Here is a 17,117-nt window from a genome sequence, read left to right as displayed (position 1 = left end):
AATGTAGCATCGTGTGTATTCATAGTCTACCTACGTCGTGGGTTTTTTAATTTTGAACGAAAGTTTGAGCTTCTTCGCGGGCGCGGCGTCCTCCGTCGCGGCGGGCGCGGCGTCCTCCGTCGCGACGGGCGCCGCAGGCTCCACGGCAAACTGCGTGACGCTCGGATTCTGATCTCTCGCGCGCTTCAGGCCACCCACCGGAGTACCACCTTGAGGCGTGGCGTCGCCTTCTGATCCCATCATCGTCGCCGTGCGCTCGGAGACGGTCGTCTTGTCGTCTTGTACGTGTTCCGCTTGCTGTTCGACAAACGCCGCCTCGGCGTCGATTCTACGCTGTTCAGCGTTTTTCAAGTCTACCTCGGCGCGCGCGGCTTGTCGCAAGCGCTCGCGTTCTCGCTTCCGAGCACGCTTAGCTTCCTTCTCCGCGCGCTTGACTTCATCCTCAGCCGTTGGCGCGGCGTGCGCGGCGTGGACATCGACGCCGACTGGGACTTGATCGCCCGCGCGCCGAATCGCCTCGGCGATGGATTCTCGAATCTCACTCAGGCTCTCATCTTGCGAAGCGAGCGTGGCGAGGATCGAAAACGCCGCGCTCGCAATTTCGCTTCCGCCCTTTAGCACGAGATCACGGAGGTCGGCCAATATCGGCTTCGAGACGCCCTTCAAAGAATCCGCCCCGGCGACGGATTGCAAGTACTCGCACGCGCTCCACAACATGGCAGCCTTTGTCGCCGCAGACTCTTGCGCCGATCGTTCAAGCATGTACTTGAGCGCTTCGATCTCGCTCTTAGTTTCGACGAAGCGAAGGTACATCATCGTGTCCGCGGAAGCGAGCACGGTGGATTGTCTACCGAGCGCGAATCCAAGTTTGGCGACGTGTTCGGCGTCGGCGCGGAGCTCTTTCGAGTCGATCGTCGAAGCGAGTAAGCCTAACGCTCTGATTCCAGCGCACGTCACGCAAAGGTCGTCGCTTGGAAATCTGTCATCACGCCGAATGTAGTAATGAATCGTCTGCATGACGGTTTGCAGTTGCTTGCCATCCGCGGGAACGCAGCGGCCGAGCGCGGCGATGCACGTCGCCACGAATCCGTCATCACTCTGCGGATTGCCCTCGTTGTCGTTATACTTTAGTCGGGCAACGATAGCCTCGAGCGCATCCTGATGGGTGATTCCGTTATCCATGACGTAACCAAGCGCCGTGATGACGGCTTCGTCAACGATGACTTTCGCGAGGTCTCTAAAGTCGTTTTGTTTCGGCTTTCCCGTGTTGGCGTCGCACTGAAACTTTTTGTAATGCCGAATCAACGCGTTCAATCCGCCCCATTGCGTTTTCTCGCTCGCACTTTTGCCGAGCGCTAGCGCTGCTTCGGCGCGCACGCGACAGAAGGTATCCTCAGAGTTCAGACACTTATCCAGCACGAGAACTGCGCTCACGGATCCGTTGGCGACGCGGCGACCGAGAAATTCCACGGCGATGGTTTGCGCGACGATGTCTTTTTCTTTCTCCAGCATCTGCGCCATCATCGACTCTAACCCGACCTGCTTCGCACTTTGTTCTATGTTGCCCATCCACTCGAATTCCGGGTCCACGCGGACGTATCGTACCGGACAATCCATCGCGGCGATGAGTTCGGGGTCACCTCCAGATTCGATGATTGTCTTCGGGCGACGATCTTTGATTTTCGGTTGCAGAGGAATCTCCATCAACTGCCAAGCAGAATGTCCTAGCGATACGACGTGATCGTTCGCATCCGGGCGGTTCTCTTCGCGCATGCGCACGGTGACCGAAGTGCGATGGTTTCTGGCGACGGCGAGTGCCGCTCTGTCGGCCGCCGCCGCCGCGACGCTCCCTTCGAGTTTGACCGCAAACTCCATGACGTTTTTCCTACGTTTCACAACGTATCCAACGCACAGCTTCGGCGTGCCCGCGCCATACACCCAGCGTTCTAAGAAGGAGTTCACCTCACCTTTGCCCAAGTTGACCGTCGCGCGGCAGTGATCGAAGAGTTGCAGCGTGTGAATCCAACGCGCGTTGCTCGACAGCACCTCCGCGGAGGGACCAGCGCGCGTCCCGCCCTCCTTCTTATTTCTACGAACATGCAATCCTGCGAAATATTTCAACACCTTCTGCATGACATCCGGCCCGAGGCGTTTCTCGAGCATGTAAATGATCGTCACCGCCTTGGCTTGCAACCCGCGCTCGACGCTCGCCGAGAGTGGCTTCGGCGTCCCGCCGGCGGCAAGGTCGGGGCCGGCGTACTGTCCGGCGCGCCAAATGCGCGCCGCACGACTGGCGAGAGGGGGGAGTGATTCACCGTCGTCCATCCGCGCCGTCAATTGCATGTCGCGCATGCGCCTGAACGACAGTTCGTTCAATCCCGTCAACTTTTTCACATACGCGCCGGCGAGATACTGCGCCAGTCCTTCCACGACCCAACAGTCCGTGGTATCCGCCGGGACGACGACGCCCCCGAACCACTGTCGCGCGATGGCGGTGGCGATATGCACGCGCGCATCGAGCAAAGCCGTGTTGAGCGTCGGGTCTATCAACCATTTAGCCGAGTGAATGTTCATGCACGCGCCCAAGCTATCGCGCGCTCCCACGTACTCGTCCGGCATGAAGACGATATTCAAGCACGAAATAGGGTACGGATGCCCGAGATATTCCTCGTACGCCACGATAGCCTTACTCACACCCGCGGCCGCGATCTCCAAGCGCTCGGCGTAATCGCCGTCTTTGGGAGCGAACAAAGTCACGCCTTTGATCGGGCTCGACACCGCCTTGAACCTGCCACAAATCAATCGCATTTCGTGCGCAAACGTCGGATACATCCCCGTGAAGTGATGTCGCAGCCTAAAGCCGTCTTCGTCTTCATCGATGTCGTTGCACCGCTCGACGCGATCCCAATGCGCGGACGTGATGACTTGCAAATCCCTCGGCGCGCTCACCGAGAAATCAAACGTCGTCAGCACGTCCCCTCGCTCGACGCACGGAAACCAACACGCCGGCCGCCTCGACGCCCCCGGGCACAAAAAGTACGATTCATCCGCCGCGATTCCCATCGCGCTTTCGTCCGTTTCGTACTCGATCTCAATCACGATTTCCTTCTCCGTAGTCGCCGACGTCGACTCCCCGTTCGCCGCGCCTCGCGCTCGAGCCTCAATCTTCTCCCCGCTCACCGGCGCGATCACCACCTCCCTCGAGTGTTCCTCTCCGTCCAAGTTACTCTCAGACTCCAAATACGTCCGCACGTCTTTCGCCAGGCTCAACGCATCGCTCGGCGCCGTCTTCGTCCCGATCGTCGGTTTACTCGTCTTCGTCTTCGTCGCTCGACACTCCACGCCTGGCGCGCGTCGAATTCCATCCATCACCCGTCAGTCTCCCCGCTCGCGCCTCCTCTCGTCGCGGCGTCGCATCGCGTCGCATCGCATCGTTTGCATCGTTCGAATCGCTCGTCGTCGTCGTCGTCGTCGTCGCTTCGCCTCGCGCGTCTCGCACCGTTTATCGCGCACGACGCGATCTTCAACCCCTCGGCGCGAACCCGCGCGCCCGCGAACGCGCCGTCCGCGCCCGCGCACGTCAGCGTCGTCCTGCCGCGAAGCGCGCGTTTCGTGCGCCTCACGTCGACGTCGATGCGCTGATGCGTCACTCTGCGCGCGTCGTTTCGTCGATTCGTCGCGTCAGTCGGCGCGCCCTCGTCGCGTCATCATCGCGTCGTCGTCGCGCGTCGACGCGCGCGCGCGCGAGAGCGCGTCGGCGTAACGCACCGCGGGAATAACACGCCGCCGTCGTCGACGTCGCGCGTCGTCGCGCGCGACGCCATGGCGGCGCGCGCGGCCGATGCGTCGGCGAGTGACGATTGCGTCGCGTCATTCCGCCGGCATTCGCGCGCGCGCGCACGAATCGCGCGCGAATCGCGCGTCGACGCGCGTCGACGCGTCGGTGCGCGTCGCGCGGACGCGCCGACGTCGCGCGGCGCGCGGCGCGTCGCGCGCGGTCGGCGATTGTGAATCTCGATTGACACAGTTTGGTAAACTCGCGAACGAATGGCGCCGGTGTTCGACGGATCGACGACGAAAAAGCGACACATCTCGCTCGGAGGACGGCGAAAGGATGAACCGTCGACGCAGCGGGCGCTGATCGAGAGCGCGCGCGAGGCGCGGGAGCGGAGGGCGGCGCAGAGGGCGACGGCGACGGCGACGGCGACGGCGCAGCGGTTTCGACGAGGCGCGCGGGAGGTTAGACGCGCGAAAGCGGCGGTGAGGGAAGCGTACGCGAACGCGAGCGAAGGTGTGATGGTTGATGACGCGTCGTGCAGGGCTTTGGTGTATTTTGGTGATGGATGGAGAGATTGGGCGGCGTGCGCGGCGGCGTGTGAACGGTTGTACGCGGCGGCGACGACGACGACGAGCGTGGCGCCGAGCGAGGCGTTCGTGGAGAGATGGGACGACGCGATGCGGGCGTCGGGCGTGGAGCGCGCGCGATGGGTGATTAGGATGCGGAAGATGGTGCGGTTGATCGTGGGGTCGCTTCGAGCGACGACGCGCTTGGAGGAGACGACTGGACGCGACGTCGCGGAGACGCACTTAGCGAGCGCTTTGTTGGCGCTCATGGCGAGAGATGACGCGAGATGGAAAGATACTGGCGTTCAATTGTGCGCGACTCTGTGCTCGAACGATGGTTTGGAAGATGTGCGAGAGATTTTGCTCGATATTTTGAGAAATCAAAGTCGCCGCGACGACGTCGTTCGGGCGGCGATGCTTAGGACGTGCGAAAACATCGCGCGGTGTAGCGGTGACGACGCGAGTGGTGCGCTCGCGTCGATGCTCGCGACGATACCCGGGGTGTGGGACACGTTCGGGCCGGAGATTCATTCGAGAGATTTGTGGTCGTTCGTCGTCGACGCGTTCAAGTCTGATCGTCACGTCGACTCGGTGGCTACCGTCGCACTCGAGACGCCGCTGAGCGGCGTCGACGCCGCGCTCGGGAACGTGTTGCAACTCACGAAAACGTTCATAGGTACGATGGACTTTTCGCAGTCACAGAATGTCGTCGTCGCGGTGACAAAACTCATGGAGTCGTCTGTTTTGAGCGGCGCGCTCTTTGCCACAACGCCGAACGCGATGGAGGACGAAGACGATGACGAGGGCGGTGCGGACGACGACGACGACGACGACGATAGCGTCAAGATTGACTTACTCAATCTTCGCGCCGTGCGCGCGGAGGCGCGTAAAATTCGACGCGTGCCCCCTGACGTGGACATGGAGGCGGTGCGAGCCACGAGGACGTGGATGCAAACGCGCGAATTCTTCGGCGACAACGCGTGTGTCGCGCGACTCGTCACAACGATCATGCCTGCGAACGACGCGCAGCGATGCTTAGTAGGCATCGAAGGGTTCACGCATTTCGCGTGCGCGTGCGACATGGTGCTCAGAGGCGCCGAGCGAGCGTCGTTCACGCGCGTGCTCACGTTTGGCACGGATTGCATCGCTCAACTTTGGCCCGCCCTCGAGCATTGGAGGCAAACTTCCGGAGGTGGGCAAGAACGCTCGTTCCGCAGAGCCTTGGGCGTTTTCGCAAAGTTGTACAACACCTACACCGCTATTTCCGACGATGAAGAATTTTATCGTCTGGGAAAACCGCTCGGTCTCGAGGCGACGACGCGTCTCGTCGCATTTTTAAGAGACACGCTCTGGACGTTGCTGTGGGTTGAACGGGGTCCGGATGGCACACCTTTAAACGCGCTGTCTTTCATCGACGAATATTTCGAGGCGGAGACATGGCACGCGTGTTCTATAGCGCTCGCGCGCCTGCACGATCGCAACGGGCGTCATCAATTTATGAACCCGCTCGAGTTTCAAGTGCGCGACGCCCAAGTGGACATCCCAACGCTTTTGCAAGAGGCCCGCGATGCAAAATCGCGCGCGTCGATGCTTTTGTGCGGTGCACCGTGTTTGGTACCGTTCGAAGTGCGCGTGCACAAATTCATGGACGTCCGTCGTCGCGAGCGTCAAATGGGCGCCGTTGGTTACGCCACGATTCGCGTAAGACGCGGGCACTTGCTCGAAGACGGCATCGCCGGTCTTTCGGATAAGCTCACAGAGACGCTCGGCGGAATCATTCGCGTGCAGTTCATCAATCAGCAAGGGCTCGAAGAGGCTGGCGTCGACGGCGGCGGTTTATTCAAAGATTTCTTGAACGATTTAATTGCGGAAGCGTTCGATCCGAAATTCGGCTTGTTCGTCGAGACGCCCGAGCGCACGCTCTACCCGAATCCAGCGTCTGAGTTGCACGCGGGCGAGCGACACTTGCAGTACTTTTACTTTCTCGGCGCCATCCTCGGCAAAGCGTGCTACGATGGGATTCTTCTCGACGTTCCACTCGCTGATTTCTTCCTCGCCTCGCTGAAAGGTCGACACGTCGAGTTTAACGACCTGACGACGCTCGATCCCGAGCTTTATCGCAACTTGGTTTCGCTCAAACGCTACCAAGGCGACGTCGAGGATTTATGTCTGTACTTTACCGCCATCGATCGAAGTGGCATGGAAGAAACTGTGATCGAGCTCATCCCGAATGGCTCGAGCGTACCGGTGACGAGGGCTAACGTCCCGCGGTACCTTCATTGCATGTCGATTTATTTGCTTCGAGCGCAAATCTACCGCCAACTTTCGAGCATGAAGGCGGGCTTTAGCATCGCCGTTCGCAAGCGTTGGCTCGACATGTTCACCCCCGCCGAACTGCGATTACTCATATCAGGTAATCGCACGGGAAGCATGGACATCGATGACATGGCGGCAAACTGCGAATACTCTGGCGGCTACGAGGCGTCGCATCCGACGATTCGCGCGTTGTGGCGCGTCATGCGTACGATTTCCCCAGACGACCAACGTTTGGTGCTCAAATTCATCACCTCGTGCAGCAACACACCACTGCTCGGGTTTTCGCATCTCGAACCCAAACTGTGCGTGCATCGAAGCGGTACCGCGGGCACGGACGCCCCCGACGCGACCGCGGACTTGACCAGGCTTCCCACCGCCGCGACGTGCATGAACCTTCTGAAACTACCGCCGTATTCTTCCGACGACGCGTTGCGCGAAAAATTAATGTACGCCGTCAAGTCCGGCAGCGGCTTCGATTTATCCTGAGAAGTTTCTACTAGTGATCACTCCAGCAGAGTTTGTATCGATACGCGCATTCATTCATTCATGGCGCGTCCGCGAGCCGACAGCGCGTGTGCTCGCCGCTCGCCGCTCGGCTTCGCGTCGAGCGCGCTCGGATCCAGGCACCGCGTCACTCACCCGCGCGCGCGGGACATGCGCGTCGACGCCGCGCACACAGCGCGCCCGCGACGCGTGCACTTTCTCGTCGACGCGCGCGCGACGCGCGAGCGCGCGAGCGCGACGCAGTCGGCGTCGACGTCGGGAGCTGATTTTAAATCTTCAACTTGGAAAACCTTCGCGCGCCGCGCGCTCGAACGCGCCGTCGACGGGCGCGCGGGCGAAGACGTTGAATTTACCGTGCGCGCGTGCGATGGGTCGGTGCCGCCGCACGCGTTCGACGCGCGGGCGCGAGAGGCGACGGGACGACGCGGCGATGAGTTTGGAAAGTTTCGGCGGTGCGACAAAAACGCCGTCGAGGACGCGTTCAGGACGTGCGAGACGACGTGCGGGGAGTATTTAGAGACATTTACGAGCGGCGGCGACGTCGCGGCGAGCGACGAGGATGGACGGGGGGCGATCGAGAGTTGGTTGGTGAACGCGACGCGGAACGTCGGCGCGGCGACGAACGATTTCGCCGCCGCGGGCGGCGGATTCGCCGCGACTTTCGCGGACGACGACGACGAAGGCGAGAAGTACAGCGCGTTATTCATCATCACCGCACTCCCCGAGCTGTCGGAAGCGGAAGCGGCGAAGGTTGATGCGAAGCACGTGGCCAAGTTGTTTAAAGGCATCGAGGAGAAGTTCAAGCGAGACCGCGTTCGAGCGCATTTGTTGTACGTCGGCGACGGACCGACGGGCGCGTTCGCGGACGTCTTGCAAGAGACGTTTCATAAATTGAATGGTGCGGTGATATCGCTCGATGTCGCGAGCAGACTCGCGTCCTGGCTGCCGCTGTATTCGACGCTCTCGGCGCTGAGCCGCGGTGACGAGGCGAGCGCGTCCACGACTACGGTGGAGTCGACAAGTACGGTGGACATAATCGTCGAGACTCGAGACTCGCAATCGGCGCATCGCTTAGGCGAAGCCCATCAAGCGCGATATCATGGTCGAGGTGACGGTTCGATTGCCATTGTCGGTTTCATCGACCGCGCCGAAGCGCCCTCAGCCGCGGCGCTGGCTGTTGAAACGCAAACCATTTTGTGCTTTGACGACTCGCCGATTCGTGCGCTTATGGCGATGCTTGTACTAAAAGACGCAGTCGCAGTCGTCCGACGCGATGCTGGGAGACACGAGCAGATCGCGATTCTAGAGCCGTTGACGTGTTCGTCCTTCATCGTCACTTCCCTGAAGACGACGCCTGGCGAGCTGTGCCCGCGCGCGTCGGCAGCGAAAGCGAGCGCTCGGAGCGAAATTGTTAAACTCGCGTCGAGGCGAGATTGTTTAGCGTCACTCGAAAATGTGCACGTATTGCTCGCGAAGATTCGCGAAGACGTGCGCGAGAAGATTGTGTCACCTCCGGCGACGCAGGATTCTTTAGCGTTGACGCAACAAGTGTTGTCGATGGACGCTGCGACGCAGAGCTCAAGTGCGCCGCTGATGCCGGTCGATGTGAACACCCTTGAGGAAGCTTTCATCGCGGACCAGCGAATTGGCGTGCAACAAGATGCCTCTCGGTTGGAAGCTTGGTACGGCTCGCGCGATTTGGTGCCAAAGACTCGAGAAATGTTGCGTCGCGTGGAAGATAAAGCGACGAAATCTTCAGACACCGCGGGCGAACTCTTGAATAATCTCGATGAACGGTTCAAGGACATGCTCAAACGCCATAATGGCATTGTTTCGCCGCCGCGAAAGTCACGAGCGCGACGATCGCTCGCGTCTACGCTAACGGTGTTTGCAATGGACGCTGACGTGCCGCCATGGACTGGGGATGTCGAACAGGCGGCGCTCGAGGAATACGAGTCATTCGTCGCTACGTTCAGCGCGCTCGAAGGTGGGGACGGATTGAACGAGCCGAATCTCCATGATTTCGCTGCCAAGATTATTTATCGATTCCGCTTGAGCGTGGGCTCGAACGAAGACGATAATCTCGTCGAGCGACTCGAACGCGCAATCGCGAAGAATTCAAAAGAGCTCAAGGCAAAGTACGTCGGTGTACACTCATCCAAGGCGGCCAAGCGGCTGGAGTTCATATTACAGATGCACGTCGCGCTGCAGTTGGCTTCTCTCAAAGTGACGCAAGTGCGCGATGAGAATGGCGCGGACGCGTGCGAGGCTGTCGAAGAGCGCGCCATCTCGAAGAAAGAGCAAAAGAAACTCGTCAAGTCTGTGCAAAAGTTGGTGGACGAGATTCATTTTCTTCTTCAACCCTGCGGCGTCGAGGGCGTGCGCTCGTTGATGGCGGCAGAGTTGACTCCACACTATAGCGGATTCATACCAGACACTTTGCGAGTGTTGCAGCGCGATCTCGGCTTGACCATGGAACCCGACGCCGGCGGCGACGCAAGTGCCGTCGCGTTGACGCCGTTTTCTCCCGTGCCCGCGCTCAGGCGCTCACCAAGAAAGCCGAAAGCACCGGAAAGACTCGCACCCGCAGAACCGGCGCCGAAGCTCAAAATTAAGGCGAAACCGCACGAGGGCTGGCATCACCTCGCGCGTGGGCGGAACAACACGAAGGAAGTCAAGGTGTCCGTCAAAGATTTGAAAAAGCCGACGTTCGCGCATCCGCGACCGCAAACGTTTCGCGGCGTTACGCGCCATTCAGCTCTCCAAGGTGGCGCCACGCCCGCACCGAGCGGTAACCGCGCGCTATCGACGCCCGCGATAGTGAAATGCACGCCCATGGGCGGCACCACGCCCGCGCCGATGCGCGGGGGACCGCGAGCAATTGTCGCCGCGACACCCGTCGGCGGCGCGATGTCGACGCCGTTGGCGAATCGTGCGCCCGTCCGCAAGCTGGCCGACGACTTCACGCCCGCGAAAAGATCGCGACTGCACAATACATAGCTTCGATCATCGTTGTACAACACGTATTCACAATAAACTAAGGGAAAATGCTCTAAGGGAAATATTCGCGTTCTCGAAACGCGCTGGCGCCGAGCGCCATCGTGAGCTCTCTGGCGCGAGCGATATCCACGCCGGGCGTTCGCGTCGTCGTCGCCTCTACCTCCATCCCGAGTTCACTACATCGTTCAATGAACGCCAACGCGTCTCCTTGCGTCCTTCCGTCCCTCGGCGCCATGATTCGCGCGTACTCATCCGGATCCGCGCTCGCAAAGTTAACCGTCACGCTTCGCAATCCGGCGTCCCGCAACGCGTCGCACACCGCCACATCCACCAGTCCATTCGTCGCGACGCGCGTCGCGATTCCGTGTCTTCGCGCTCGTATCTCTCGCAGCGCGTCGCACAGCACGTCGTGGCGCAGCAACGGTTCGCCGTATCCCGCGAAGACGACGCCCGGGTCGCTCTCGCCGCTGCGCGCGTCGTCCAGAGTCACTTCTTTCGTCAGCGCGGGGTCCGATCGAGCGCGAGAGACGCTCGCGGGTGGAATCGAGCCGCGCGCGCGGTCGCGTCGACGCACCTGCTCGCGATGGGCGGCAGCGCGTCGTAGAAGGCGTCGATGACGTCGACGAGTTCAGCAGCCGTCGGCTCGGGCTCGGTCAGTAACTGAAACTTTGACGACGCCGGCATCGAGAACGCGGGTCCGCGGAGTCGCGTCAGCGGCGTCGCATTCGTTTGGTTGGTCAACGCGAGATACAACGCGCCGCGAAGGGTGTAGGCGACGCCCGGTCGCGCGAGGGACGCCATGATGTGCCGGGACGGCGGGCGGCGCGCGGCGAGACGCGAATTCGTTCGACCGGACTCGCTACAGAAGTCGCCGCGACGCGACGCTACGAGCTAAAACTACTTGTACAGAAACGCCACACCGCTCAAGAGTGGGGCGCGGGATTGCGCCAGGGTGGCGTACACGGTGACGGATCCGCGCTCGCGCGCGGGGGACACGCAGTCGATTTCAATGTTTTCGCCCTGCGCCGAAGCGACGGTTTCGACGACGGCGACTCCCGCGGGGCGGGCTTGGACGCGCGTGGAACCAAAGTGGCACGTAAGCATCTCACTCGCGACGGCGATGGAGAGCGTGGCGCGAACTGGCGTGCCGCCGAATGTCCAACCGCTCGCCGCGTCGACGGCGGACATGTACGATTGCGCCATGGACGTCAACGCCACGCGCGTGTGCGAGGCGGAGGCGGTCGATCCGGTGGGTAATGCTTTGGTGGAATCGCACTCTTCGAAACACGGCGTCACCCAACGCTCGACCACACCCGTGGACTCTGCGAGCGGAGACTCGCACATGATCAACGCGCTCGAAACAACGACGCCACCAGAGACGCCGGCGCCGCCGCCGAACACGCACAGCGATTTCGCGGAATCTATCGTTCCCTCGACGTGCGTGGATATGAGATTCGATCCCGTGATTGATATCACGTCTACCGGTCCCCAGGTCTGGCGCGGATGCGCGCCAGTAACCGCGTGGTCTTCCTTGACTAACAAAATCGCCGGCGGATCGAGCGACGCCGCGGCGGCGTCGCGCGCCAATCGCACGACGACGAAGCCTGGGGACAGGAGTGCGGGCGTCGGACAGTGCACTGAGGGTGCGACGTACGTACCGACAGTGGCATTTAAATTTCCTGAACCGAACACGCACTTCAAAGTTCCCACGGACAACGTCCCGAGCTGTTGATGATCCCCGACGATTATTTTCGCCGTCGCCGCAGCGAGGTATGTCGTCGCCGGCGTCAACCACAACGGCGGCGCGACGTACGCCGACGTCGTCTCCGCGGTGACTGGAATAGTCAACCCGTACTGTACTAAATCTACCGACTCCGTCGCCCCGAACCCGAGCATGAGCGCGCTCTGCGACGGCTTCAACGCCGGTGTCACACATTCGGCAACTGTCCCGCTCATATATCGCGCGTGCACGGGACCGACGGCACCGAAATGACATCCCGAATACGCTCGACTCTCGCCTTCGTCGGGATACGACGTCCCAGTGACTTGTAACGCCACGCCACCCTGATGCGTGATCGTCAGCACGTCCACGCTCGTGATCGTTGGCACCGCCACGGGGGCGACGTACACGGAGCGAACCACCGCGTTCGCGTCGGCGCTACAGCTAATTTTCACCTCTCCCGATGTCCAAGTCGGGGTGTCCAAACACCGCGCGATAGCGCTAGATACGTACACCAATCGTGAAGTCGAGGCATCGGGATAGGTGCACACGCAACCGTCATCATAATCGAAAGAAAAACCTGAACCTCTAACGAAGAAATTGCCGCCGAGGACGACGTCAAACGGCGTCGCGCCGCTCGCGACGTCTAGCGTCGGATTCATCACCACCAAGCTCTGTGCCTCTTCCGCGGGCTCAAGTGGGTCGGTTGTCTGTCGCGTTGTTTCGGTAAACGCCACGTTCACGGTCGTCGTGAGTACGAAGCGACCGTTGCCGATGCCCAAGCGCAACGGCACGCTCGCCGCCGCCGCGCGCGCGGGCGAGTAGCACGTCGCCGTCTTCGACGCCGTCACGCGCGCGTCGATGGGGCCTATCGTGCCAAAGAAGCAACTCAAAAAGTCTCCGTCGTCCTCCCCGCCGACGGTGCTAAAACCGTTCCCCGTGACCAACACGGGCGTGCCGCCCGTGACGTTGACGCTCGACGTGGCGCTCGTGAGCGAAAAGTCATTCGTCTCCAACACAAATCCCAACACTCCGCGCGATCGCGGAGGTATGGAAACCGTCTGATTCGCCGTCGTCGCCGCGAGCGCATTCGCGTCGTACTCGCTCTGCGACGCCGTGAACGTCGCGATCACCATGGACGAAATCTCCCCGCTCGTCAGCGGCGGCGTCTCGCATCGAATCAACGCGCTCGACACCACGTCCACCCCCACGTGCGTCACCGGCTTCGTCCATCGCACGCTCACCGCCTCGTGCAAGTGCTTCCCTTGCAAATAAAACACCTCTCCCCCGATCTCCGGCGCGTCCGTCGGGTACGCGTTCGTCACCGACATCTGTTTCGCGAAATTAAACGTCTCGCCGTTTTCATTCATCGGCGCCGTCGTCGCCGCTCGGTTCGCCCTTCGCAGCGTCAGCCCCACGCTCACGAACCCTCCTCGATCGTCCGCGTGCCTCGGGCTCAGGCACACCATCGTCGCGTGCCCGCTCTGCGTCCCCTTCGACGTCGGCGCGACGACGGCGTCGTCGAACGCGCACGCCGCGTCCGCGCTCCCGCCGTACCCCTCGCCCGCGAGCGTCACCAGCGTCCCGCCCACCGCCGGCCCGACCTCGGGCGTCACGCAGTCGATCGACATCGACGCCCCCGGGCGCAGCGCGACGACGCACGACCACGACGCCGCGATCAGCGCGCGCGCGAGCGCCGTCGCCGCGACGCCGCGACGCCGCTTCGCTCGACTCGACCGCGGCATCTTCTTCAACGTTTCGCGCCTCGCGCGCGCGATCGGCGCTCGCGCGCGCGACTCGGACGCCATCAGACGCGCACAAAGATACGTGTGCGCGTTCGCATCGCGCGTTCGAGCGCGCGCGAGGGCGCGCGCGTCGCGGAGTCGCGAATTTGTGACGAATTTCCGTTGACTCATCGGGACGATCTGCACTCGACGACGCGACGCGACGCGCGCGCGCGGCGACATGGCGCCGTTTCTCGGTGGTATGCGCGGCCTGACGGTGTTCGTGCAAGACGTGCGGAACTGCAGTAATAAGGTGCGGCGAGCGCGCGCGCGCGAGGGATGACGACGACGGGCGAGGGCATTCGATCGAACGAAACGACGCGCGGTGACGCGTTGAGCGGCGAGAGCGCGAGAGAGAGGCGCGCGGACTGACGACGAGGGTCGCGCGCGTCGCGAACGCGAACGCAGGAGCAAGAGCGCGCGCGCGTGGAGAAGGAACTGGCGAATATTCGACGGAAATTCAATAAGACCCACCGCGCGCTCACGGCGTACGAACGGAAAAAGTACGTGCTGAAGCTGCTGTACATATACATGCTCGGGTATAACGTGGACTTTGGACACACCGAGGCGCTGAAGTTGATATCGGCGTCGTCGTACGCGGAGAAACAGGTTGGGTACATGACGACGTCGGTGATATTGAACGAGAGAAACGAGTTTTTGAGAATGGCCATCAATAGCATACGCACGGATGTGATCTCGAGCAATGAGACGAATCAGTGCTTGGGGTTGTCGTGCATCGCGAACGTCGGGGGGCGGGAGTTCGCGGATTCGTTAGCTGGGGACGTGGAGACGATTGTGATGACGCCGACGATTCGGCCGGTGGTTCGGAAAAAGGCGGCGCTGTGTCTGTTGAGGTTGTTTCGTAAGAATCCTGAAATTTTACTCGCGGAAACGTTCGCGTCAAAAATGACCGACTTACTCGACGCCGAGCGCGATTTGGGGGTGCTCATGGGCGTCTTGGGTTTGTTGCTGGGTCTCGTGCAGCACGATTACCGAGGGTACGAGGCGTGCGTGCCCAAGGTCATCGCGTTGTTGGAACGATTGACGAGGAATAAGGACATTCCGCCCGAGTATTTGTACTACGGTATTCCCTCTCCATGGTTACAGGTGAAGTGCATGAAGATTTTGCAGTACTTTCCCACACCAGACGATCAGGCGCTGCTCGATTCGCAGCTCATCGCCATGCGAAACATCCTCACCAAGACGGACACGGTGAAAAACTTCAATAAGAACAATGCGCTGCACGCCATCTTGTTCGAGGCGATCAATTTAGTTACTAGCATGGACTACGCGCACGAACTGTTGGACCCGTGCGTGGAGATTCTCGGGAATTTTCTCGACATGAAGGAACCGAATATTCGCTACTTGGCTCTCAACACGCTCAACGCCCTCGCGGCGATGGCGGATTTGCGAGAAGCCATAAAGGTGTACCAAGAGCAAGTCGTGGCTGCGTTGCACGACGCGGACATTTCCATTCGTCGCCGCGCGTTGACTTTATTGTTTTCTATGTGCGATGCTTCCAACGTGCACTCTGTCATCGAGGAGCTCATCAAGTACTTCGTCACCGCTGATTTTGACATTCGCGAGGAACTGGCGCTCAAAACGGCCATCTTGGCCGAGCGCTACAGCGTGAACGATCGCATGTGGTTCATTGAGATCGCGATGCAAATGATAGACAAGGCGGGCGATTTCATCAACGACGACTTGTGGCATCGCATGGTGCAAATCGCAACCAACGACGCGTCGCTTCACGGTCGCACGGCGCAATTGATGTTCGTCAAGTTGCGCGACGAGGGCGCGTCGAACGAACTCATGCTTCGCGCGATGTCGTACTGCATCGGAGAGTTTGGGTATTTGCTTCCCATTCCCGCGTCGCAGTACGTCGATCTCTTAGTGCCACTGTTCCAGGATACGGATGAGGTCACGCAGGGCATCATGCTCACAGCCTTCGTCAAGGTTGCGATGCACAAGAATTGCGATCAGGCGTCGATGGGTAAGATCGTGAAGGTGTTCACCGACATGAGCTCATCGTTTGACGTCGAGTTGCAGCAACGTGCAAACGAATATCTGAAGCTCTTGCGTCTCGGACCGAACATGCGACCGATTCTCGAGCCCATGCCCGAGTACCCTGAACGTTCGAGCGTGTTGGAGAAGCACATACAAGTAGAAAACGTCGCCTCGGACGTCGCCGCGGGAGTTCGTAAACTTGCCATGAGTGGTGTCGTGACGGCGAGAGAGCAACCCCGCGCTCAGGCGCGGTCGGCGCCGGCGCTTCCTGCAGCCGCAGCACCGCCGGTCGATGCCGTCACAGATTTGCTCGGCAACTTGATGGGCGACGGATCTTCGGCGCCGGCGGCGCTTCCGCCGTCGTCGACTGGGATGAATCTCGACGAGCTTCTCGGAAACGCCCCTCCCGCACTTCCAGCGGTAGAAGAGCGTCTCGCACTTCCGAGTTCCACGTCACCTCCCGCGGGGCCGGTGACGACCACATCGTCCGCAGACGCTTTAGACGATTTACTAGGCTTAGGCGCGCTCGCGGCGACGCAACCGCCGCCGGCGACGCACGGCGACGCCTTAGACGCCTTTGGAGCTCTGGGTGCGCCGGCGCCCGCGGCGCCGGCACCGACGCAACCCGTGGCACCGGTACAATCATTGACGTCGAGCGACGGTATTCAACCCACGGTGAACGTTCAAGACTGCGCGAAACGGTTCCTCATCGCCGACAACGGCTTGCTGTATGAAGACGCGAACGTACAGATTGGCGTGAAATCGCAGTGGCAAGGGTCTCAAGGTCGCGTGATGTTCTACGTTGGGAACAAGTCCGCGAGCGCGGATCTGCAAAACTTCAGAATGGTCATACCGTCGATCGAAGGCTTGCGTCACAGTCTTCAACCCTTCCCCGCGTCCATCGGACCGAAGCGCCAGGTGCAGTTGATGTTGCAAGTAGCGATTACGTCGGCGTTTGCCTCGGCGCCAAAACTCGAGTTTTCGTACACGTCCACCGCCGTCGCGGCGGCGTGTGCCAGGTCTCTGGAGTTGCCCGTACGTGTGACCAAGTTTTTGAGCCCGATGACCATCGCTTCGCCGCAAGAGTTCATCGCCAAGTGGCACCAGATGGCGTCCGCCGGGCAGCAACAGAAAATTATGGACGTGTCGCAGCAGTACGCGACGAGCATCGAAAGCGTGTCAAACGCCTTCTCGGGCATGCGGCTCGTCGTACATAAAGGCTTAGATCCAAACCCCGCAAACTTAATCGCGGGAAGCCGGTTCGTCGGCGAACGATGCGGTGAAGTCTTTGTGGGCGTTCGCGTGGAGAGCGACGCGAACGTGCGCGGACGATATAGATTCACCGTCGCTTCGATGGACGCCGTCGCGGCGGCTGCGGTCATGGATACGATCGTTACCGCACTCCAATAGAATAGCGCGAAAGGCTTTCTTTTCTTGTCAAT

At 60.8% G+C, this 17,117-nt stretch overlaps 7 protein-coding genes across 7 annotated transcripts; 4 read left to right on the top strand and 3 right to left on the bottom strand.

Moving 5' to 3' along the window:
- Positions 1–30: 30 nt before the first annotated feature.
- OSTLU_25439 (predicted protein) lies at positions 31–3,369 on the bottom strand (the record flags this gene model as incomplete). Its single annotated transcript, XM_001420966.1, has 1 exon — positions 31–3,369. The coding sequence occupies one exon, from the start codon at positions 3,367–3,369 to the stop codon at positions 31–33; it is 3,339 nt and encodes a 1,112-aa protein (XP_001421003.1).
- Positions 3,370–4,047: 678 nt separating this feature from the next.
- On the top strand, positions 4,048–5,705 carry OSTLU_17919 (predicted protein; the record flags this gene model as incomplete). Its single annotated transcript, XM_001421115.1, has 1 exon — positions 4,048–5,705. A coding segment is annotated over one exon (1,658 nt), but the record flags the coding sequence as incomplete, so codon positions are not given.
- A 310-nt stretch (positions 5,706–6,015) lies between these two features.
- On the top strand, positions 6,016–7,146 carry OSTLU_41776 (predicted protein; the record flags this gene model as incomplete). The annotated part of the gene is made up of 1 exon (XM_001421114.1): positions 6,016–7,146. One exon carries the CDS (start codon positions 6,016–6,018, stop codon positions 7,144–7,146), a length of 1,131 nt encoding a protein of 376 aa, XP_001421151.1.
- A 168-nt stretch (positions 7,147–7,314) lies between these two features.
- OSTLU_27238 (predicted protein) lies at positions 7,315–10,164 on the top strand (the record flags this gene model as incomplete). Its single annotated transcript, XM_001421113.1, has 1 exon — positions 7,315–10,164. The coding sequence occupies one exon, from the start codon at positions 7,315–7,317 to the stop codon at positions 10,162–10,164; it is 2,850 nt and encodes a 949-aa protein (XP_001421150.1).
- A 52-nt stretch (positions 10,165–10,216) lies between these two features.
- On the bottom strand, positions 10,217–10,848 carry OSTLU_27237 (predicted protein; the record flags this gene model as incomplete). Its single annotated transcript, XM_001420965.1, has 2 exons — positions 10,217–10,631; positions 10,739–10,848. 2 exons carry the CDS (start codon positions 10,846–10,848, stop codon positions 10,217–10,219), a joined length of 525 nt encoding a protein of 174 aa, XP_001421002.1.
- Positions 10,849–11,061: 213 nt separating this feature from the next.
- Positions 11,062–13,629, bottom strand: OSTLU_17916 (predicted protein; the record flags this gene model as incomplete). Its single annotated transcript, XM_001420964.1, has 1 exon — positions 11,062–13,629. The coding sequence occupies one exon, from the start codon at positions 13,627–13,629 to the stop codon at positions 11,062–11,064; it is 2,568 nt and encodes an 855-aa protein (XP_001421001.1).
- Positions 13,630–13,867: 238 nt separating this feature from the next.
- Positions 13,868–17,034, top strand: OSTLU_278 (predicted protein; the record flags this gene model as incomplete). Its single annotated transcript, XM_001421112.1, has 3 exons — positions 13,868–13,921; positions 14,077–15,963; positions 16,063–17,034. Coding segments are annotated over 3 exons (2,913 nt in total), but the record flags the coding sequence as incomplete, so codon positions are not given.
- Between the last annotated feature and the right edge of the window lie 83 nt (positions 17,035–17,117).

Source organism: Ostreococcus lucimarinus, chromosome 13 (genome assembly GCF_000092065.1).
Source record: "Ostreococcus lucimarinus CCE9901 chromosome 13, complete sequence".
NCBI classification, from domain to species: Eukaryota; Viridiplantae; Chlorophyta; class Mamiellophyceae; order Mamiellales; family Bathycoccaceae; genus Ostreococcus; species Ostreococcus sp. 'lucimarinus'.
This window is presented reverse-complemented; position numbering and strand designations above follow the sequence as displayed.